The following is a 7,011-nucleotide window of genomic DNA, read 5'->3' as shown; positions in this document are numbered from 1 at the left end:
AATCAGGCGGTCAAAGCCTGCTTAATAAAGTACAAAATCCAATTCGTAATAAACCTCTTATCAAACTCAGAAGATGCGAGTGATCTAGGCTTGATCAAACATGTCTGTGAGAAAAGTACAGGAAACACCTGCTTAATGGCCAAGGTGTACAATACCCCTTTGAAGCCAGGGGCACAGAGGCCGCCACCCACTTACTTGCTCCTTACTTAGCGTGGTTTTTTTTTTTTTTTTCCCCCCGGTACGCGGGCCTCTCACTGTTGCGGCCCCTCCCGTTGCGGAGCACAGGCTCCGGACGCGCAGGCTCAGCGGCCATGGCTCACGGGCCCAGCTGCTCCGCGGCATGTGGGATCCTCCCGGACCGGGGCATGAACCCACGTCCCCTGCATCGGCAGGCGGACTCCCAACCACTGCGCCACCAGGGAAGCCCCCTTACGTAGCGTTTTGACCGTGTCCTGCTTTCTCCCTGTTTCTGTGACCCCGTCTGCCTCTCGTTTGATTCATCAAATTTTCTTGGATCCACGTGTTCCTCAGTCTGTTTGGAATTCTTCATTCTCCTCCATCTCCTTTAGAAGTTACCAGTGGGGCCACCTGCTTACAAATGCTCAGGGTTCCTCTGCTCCCTCAGGTTGAGCATCTATAGAATTCCAGGACTAGACCAGAATTTCAGTAATTTGTAGCTCCTTTGAACTCCTACATCCCCCAAATTTCGATGTCAGTGCTTCTGGAATTTTTTTTTTTTTTAATTTTATTTGTTGGCTGCGTTGGGTCTTCGTTGCTGTGCGCAGGCTTTCTCTAGTTGCGGCGAGCGGGGGCTACTCTTCGTTGCGGTGCACGGGCTTCTCATTGCGGTGGCTTCTCTTGCTGCGGGGCACGGGCTCTAGGCTCGCAGGCTGCAGTAGTTGTGGAGCGCAGGCTCAGTAGTTGCGGCGCACGAGCTTCATTGCTCCGCGGCATGTGGGATCTTCCCGGGCCAGGGAAGGAACCCATGTCCCCTGCATTGGCAGGTGGATCCTTACCCACTACGCCACCAGGGAGGTCCCCTTCTGGAATTTCAATTCCAGATTATTCATCTTTCTTCGAGGATCATACTTATTCAGACTTAATAATACAGTTTACCCATTTCCTTGCTTTCTGGTCCTTCTTGCATCCCACTTCTTCCTCTTTTCTTCCCACTTCTTTTTTTTTCCCTGGCTGAAAAGCATCATCTGTGCTTTCAGGGCAGGCAGCAGAACAACTCGCCTGGAGCTGGATTTCACAGGAAGGGGCTTTGATATCAGCCTGTGAGCTCTCGAGCTCAGAGGAAGCTCCCGCTTCGGGCCGGTCTGATTAGGATTCAGGCCCCTTTCCTGTGCCTCGACCGGTGCCCAGCCCCTCCTGTCCACGCGCCACCTGGTCCAAGTCATGGAATTCGAGACTCAGGGTCGTGTGCTCTCCAGCATCCGAGGGGGTCTCCTCATGGCTTTCTCGGAATCACCGATGCTTTTGAGGGAGTGTTGATGTCAGGCCAGTTCTGCTTTCCCTGTAGGTCTCACCTCACAGGCAGCTCTTGGAATTTCCTCTTTACCCAAGCCTCATGCACATGTGTCACTCTCACACCCACTCAGGATCCGTGTTTTTCTTCAGAGGGGAACCACTGGCGGGTTTCACAGGCTGCTGGGGGACTGCCGTCAGTATCCTGACCCTGCAGCCGCTCGCTGGGAAGCTCCGATCACAGCTTCTCCATCTCGCGAGCACCCTGGGGCTCTCTCTGCCTAGACACCTCATGCGCTGCTCTGTCCCTTGGCACTGCCTGTCCTGTGGGAAGCAGACCTGGGCCTGCCGGGATCCTGGGGGAGCTTGCAGGTTCAGTCCGGGCAATACAGGTAGCGGGGGAGACAATGGGGACAGGAAGGGGACTCCAGCTGGGGGAAGGTCTCCTGGAGTATTTAGCAAATGCCCAGGTCAGAGAGAGAGGGGCTGGCTGTGGTGGGCATAGGGCGCTGCGACTGAATACAGGTAGGTGCCGGAGGGCGTCTGCATGACTATCAGAGCAGAGCCCGAGGGTATGAACCCAACGTAGGAACAGGCGGAAGGCTGGACCTCCCTGAGACCCCAGAACCCGTAGGCATTGGGCGGCCCCTGGGGTCTCATCCTAAGTGTGTCACTGCCGGGGCCGGGGTTCCGCAGCACGTGTCCGTGTGCCGCGGCCGCCATGGCTGCTCTGGTGAAAGGGGTCTCCCTGGCTTCTGGCTCCGCGGGCTGTTCGGGCACCTCTCCGCTGTCCAGCTCCAAATGCAGATCTGGCCCCAGCAGGCGTCCCGGCCCCTCCTGCAGGCGGGGGTCCCTGTGCAGGCGGGGGTCCCTGCCCCGGCCTCTTTCAGCCCCCTGGCTAGCTCCCCTGCGGTGGCCTCGGCCTCTCTGTGCAAGGCGAGACGAGCCCACGAAAGCGGGGGCCTCACGTCTCACGGGGTTCACATAAGCAAAGGGTCTCGAGGGCTGGCCTGGCTGCGGGGGTCCGGCTGCCCCCCCAGGGTCTCCGCCTTCTGCACCAGGGCAGCCCGTCTCCTGGGGATGAACACCTGAGGTGGAGAGAGATGCAGAGACTCAGCAGAGGGAGGCTGGGGGGGTGGGGGGGGCCCCTGGACGGCCACAAGCCTCCTCCAGGCTGGGCACTCCCCACGGGCCATGGCATTCAGCCCTCACAGCTGCCTGGCCAGCCAGGTATTATAATCCCCGTTGTACTGATGGGGACACAGAGTCTAGGTTCACCAGAGAGGTTCAATTTGAATAAAAATGACGGTCCCTGTCCTAACTGCGCTAAACTTCAATAGGACAGACAGACAGAAGCAAACAAAACCAAGTAACGGCGCTGACGGCCGAGGAGCAGGGAGGGCAGAGAGGCTGGGAGCCCGGCTCCCTGACTTGAAGGACAGCTGGGCAGCTGAAGGACAGCACCGCACGCGGGGCAGCTCCCCAGGGCCTCCTTGAGCTAAGCCAGGCTTGAGTTTACCCTGCGGTCCAGGGAGAGCCATTGAAACGAAGGCAGCAGGGACATCACAGCTGGACTTGGGGGGCAGGGAAGAGGTGTGCCTGGAGCAGGGGTGCTGGCAAGGAGGGGCTGCGGCCTCGGGGGAGGCGTGAAGGGGTTGGCGGCTGGTGGCGCCCGGGTGACCCGTCTGTCTGCAGGCGCCCTCCTGCCCATCCCTTATGAGCTCCTCCCGCACCCCTTCCCCGGCGGGAGGGCATGAAGCCTTTCCCAAGGAAGAAGATGCAGGTTTGGAGGACAGAGGAGGAACCTGATGATGCTAAGGTGTTTGGGTCATCCAGGTGGGGGCCTGGGCTGGAGCTGGATTTGGGTCACCACCAAATGGGTTAATTTTTTTCCTCAGTTCTTGGCTAGGAAAACCGGGAGGTGAGGGTTGAGAGCTGGGTGCTCCAATGAGAAAAAATAAGCCAAGGGAGAAAAGGACACCAGATAAAAGAAACAGGGCGTAGAATTCCAGAGGGGGATGGGATTCCCCAGCCGATGGCGGGGCGGGGTGGGGGGGGGGGCGGGTCGCAGGGTGACGGCTGGGGTGAGACTGCCAGTCTAGGCTGGAGCAGGTTGGAAGGGGGTCAAGTTGGTAGAGCGCTTGATTGGGTGTGAATTTTAACAATCAGGGAAGAGTTTGAGAACACTGAATTTGCAAACAATAGCCCAACTACTAAGTCCTGGAAAATTCAGAAGAGGGGAATTAACCCTGGGGCACAGGATGTCTGCGCTCAGATTAACGGGTCTCTGGAAGGCGGGTGGGAGGTGGGGCCCGGGGCTCCAGTGTGGAAAGTGAGGGTGGGCATGTTGCTGAGAACTCGTGACCGACAGCTACACACTCCTCTGCTGGGAGGGAAGACCCTGCGCAAAAGGGGAAAGTCGGCAGGAGCGGAGACGTTTAGAGAACAGCAAGTAGCGCTAAGAAACAGAGGAAGACGGTCGTGTCTGGAGGGGAAACTGAGGCGAGGGCCGCTGTTGTCCACAAAACGCCTTCTGTGTCATACACGTAAACAGCCAACGTAGAGTCAGAACTGGGGAGCACCGGAAAGGGGGTGAGGGTGTCTCACGTACCTTGATTAGGGGCCGTTGAGCGAAAGCGCTTGGAGGGTCTCTGCTCCTGCATGAGGAACCTGCCCGAGAGAGGAAACCGGGTCAGTCCGGGGCTCCAGCCACCCCTCCGCACCCCCACATCCACTGCGCAGGCGGGAGCTCGCCGGGTCAGGCTGGCGGCAGGGGGACGAGGTGTCTGGAGGGAGGGGTCTGCGGTGACCTGTTAAACTGTCTTCAAAGAGGCGCCAGTAGCGCTTGGCCTGCAGGAGGGCTCACTAATTCAGCCCAAGTGTCCGGACGAGGTGGGACAGACGAGATTACCTTGGGCCGATTGGAGCTTTCCCTCCCCAGAGGGAAGAGGGAAGGAAGGTGGGGAGCAGAGGCGTGGAGGGCGAGGCCGTCTGGGGAGCCGGCCCTGGCCCTCCCAGGGCACCGGAGATTCTGCGCCCAGCTGGTCATACAAGGTGTGCCCATCCCCCAGGGCGCCCGGCACGTACCTAGTCTCCCTGCCGTGCCTCTGCGGCCGGCTCTGGGGGTCTGGAGACGCGGCGCGGCTTCCAGGAGACCCTTCCGGGAAGAGGGGCCCGAGGCGCTGGAGTCCAGGGGTGTTCGCAGTCACGACCGTCGGCCTGAGGGCAGCCTTCAGAAATATCTCCCGCGGAGCAGGCCTGTCCTCTCGGCGGCCCTACAGGAAACTCACTGGTCTTGAACCACCCAGTCCCCTCTTATAAGTGTGTCGGGATCGCCCATGGTGATTGGATAGAAGGAGGGCGGGCCAGGCAGCTTAACCCGAGAAGAGCTGATTGCGTTCCAGTTTTCTGCCGCCCAGAGACCCTGCCTTGAAGACACGGGTTCTAGATGCGGTGCTATAGGTTGATCTAATCATTACAGAAAAAGGCAGCAATGTGATTGTGTTAAGTGACTGACAGGAGGTTTGATTAGGTTTGGTGGGTGGGGCAGGCGGTCAAAGAAAGCGCCCAGGGTGGGTGTTCGGGCTGGAATTGGAAGGATTAATGGACTCAAGCCAGGCCGAGGGGGGAGGGGAAGAGCACACACCTAGGCTCGAGGTAGGGGGAGCCCCACCTCCACGCTGGTCCAGGCGGGGTTAGACAGAAGGCGTGACGGGGCCCACCCAGGTTCCAGGCGCAGTGAAGATGCCGTAATGGGACTAGACCACCCTGGCCGTGAAAGGGGAACAAACTGAGTGTGTCAGGGGGCCAGGAGGCTGCGCTGACCTCTGGGATGGAGATGGTGTCTTATGAGGTGGGTGGCAGGGGGTGGCAAAGGGAGACAGTTAGAGAGACGTTTACAGGGGAAAAAAGAACCAGAGTCGGGTGGTCCGGACACACCTTGGAGGGAAGGAGTGGGTTTATTTGGAAGGAAGTCGTACCAGGATTCTGCTCTGAGTGGGAAGATTGCAAGCTTGGTTCCTACACGTTGGGTTGAGAGAGATTGAGCCACCAGGTGTAAGGAAGTCGGGTGGCAGTTCTGGGGTTGGGAGCTCAGAGAAAAGGTTGAGGCTGGAGACCTGTGCATGAGGCGCCCTCCACAGGCATTAAAACGGCGGGTGTGAACACGGGAGTCCAGGAAGAGAGCCTTGCGGACACGGGATGGGAACCGTAGTGTTGCCTTAAAACGTCTTCCAAAATTACTGTATAAATAATGCAATCCCACTGAATCCCAATGTTATGTTTGTTTCTTTTCTCTTTTTTAAAAAAAATCAGCTTTTTTGAAGTACAGTTTAGACTCGATAGAATGCACCCTTTTTACACACACAGGCCAGTGAATTTTGATGAACGTATCGCCCTTGGGTAACCGTCACCACAGTTGAGATATGGGACGTTTTCCTCACCTCAGGAAGTCCCCTCGGGCCCCTTTGCAGGCAGCCTCTCCCCGGGCCCCAGGCTGCCCAGGTCAGCTTTCCACCCCTGGTGATCACTGGCCTGCCCTAGAGCTTCAGCTGAGCGGGTGCTGCCTCAGCACTTTCGCCCAGTTGCCTTTGCTCTGTGCGATGCTGCTGGCACTCAGCTCTGCTGCAGGATGAACCGGGGACCCTGCCTCTGGATTGCCGCCTCTTATTCCGTCGCACGAACGTCCACTCCCTAGTTGGTGGACAGTTGGGTTGCTTCCAGTTTGGGGATACTACGAAAAAGCTGCCGTGGACATTCACGCACAAGTCTTTGTGTGGACGTGTGGTTTCATTTTACCTGAGTAAATACCTAGACGTGGCATTTCTGGGTGAACGGTCACGTGTTGGTTTAACTTTGTGAAAACCATTGTTTTCCAAAGTGGTGGTTGTACCGTTTTATATTCCCTCCGGCGGCGTGTGAGGGGTCTAGTGGTTCCGCGTCTTTGCCAGCCCTTGGCGTTGTCATCTTGTTGATTTCAGCTGTTCTAGGGTCTGTGGAGTGGTGTTTTGTACTTCTTCATATGAATATCCAGTTTGTTCCAATACCATTGGTGAAATCAGTGCTAGTTTTTTTCTTTCATGCAACTGTATGAAAAGCTTTAAACTTTATATGGAGAATTAATCATTATATAATTAACTAACGATGAAGGAAGACAATAGTGCGTTGACCCTTGGCCACCCATCAGAACAGTGCGGTGTTGGCAAAGGAACAGGCAAATCAGTGGCTGGAAAGATGAGAAAGCTACCACCACTGACAGCAGTAACTGACATTGTCGAGGGCTCCCCACGTGCCTGGTTCCCAGGACAGCCGTGTTCACATGGAAGTCCTCCCAACAAGGCCGCTTACTGTTCAGGCGCTGTTGTCATTCCCATCTGACAAATGAAGAAACGGAGACACAGGACAGTTAGGTGGCCTGCTGTGGGCAGACTGGGATTTGAGCCAGACCCTCCTGTCCGGGAGGCCAGGGTCTGAACCTCTTCCTTGCTTGCTGACAGCTCTAAGGGAAGTTCACGGCCAACTGAGATCCCGTTTCTGTTCAGC

General features: G+C 57.1%; 1 protein-coding gene across 1 annotated transcript; it reads right to left on the bottom strand.

Moving 5' to 3' along the window:
• Nucleotides 1-1,941: 1,941 nt before the first annotated feature.
• On the bottom strand, nt 1,942-4,810 carry PRR20G (proline rich 20G; the record flags this gene model as incomplete). The annotated part of the gene is made up of 3 exons (XM_082663546.1): nt 1,942-2,558; nt 4,082-4,140; nt 4,761-4,810. The coding sequence occupies 3 exons, from the start codon at nt 4,808-4,810 to the stop codon at nt 1,942-1,944; spliced, it is 726 nt and encodes a 241-aa protein (XP_082519672.1).
• Between the last annotated feature and the right edge of the window lie 2,201 nt (nt 4,811-7,011).

Source organism: Grampus griseus (assembly GCF_964374135.1).
Source record: "Grampus griseus genome assembly, chromosome: 10".
Lineage (NCBI taxonomy): Eukaryota > Metazoa > Chordata > Mammalia > Artiodactyla > Delphinidae > Grampus > Grampus griseus.
Note: the sequence above shows the minus strand (reverse complement) of the source record. Positions and strands in the feature narration are given on the sequence as shown.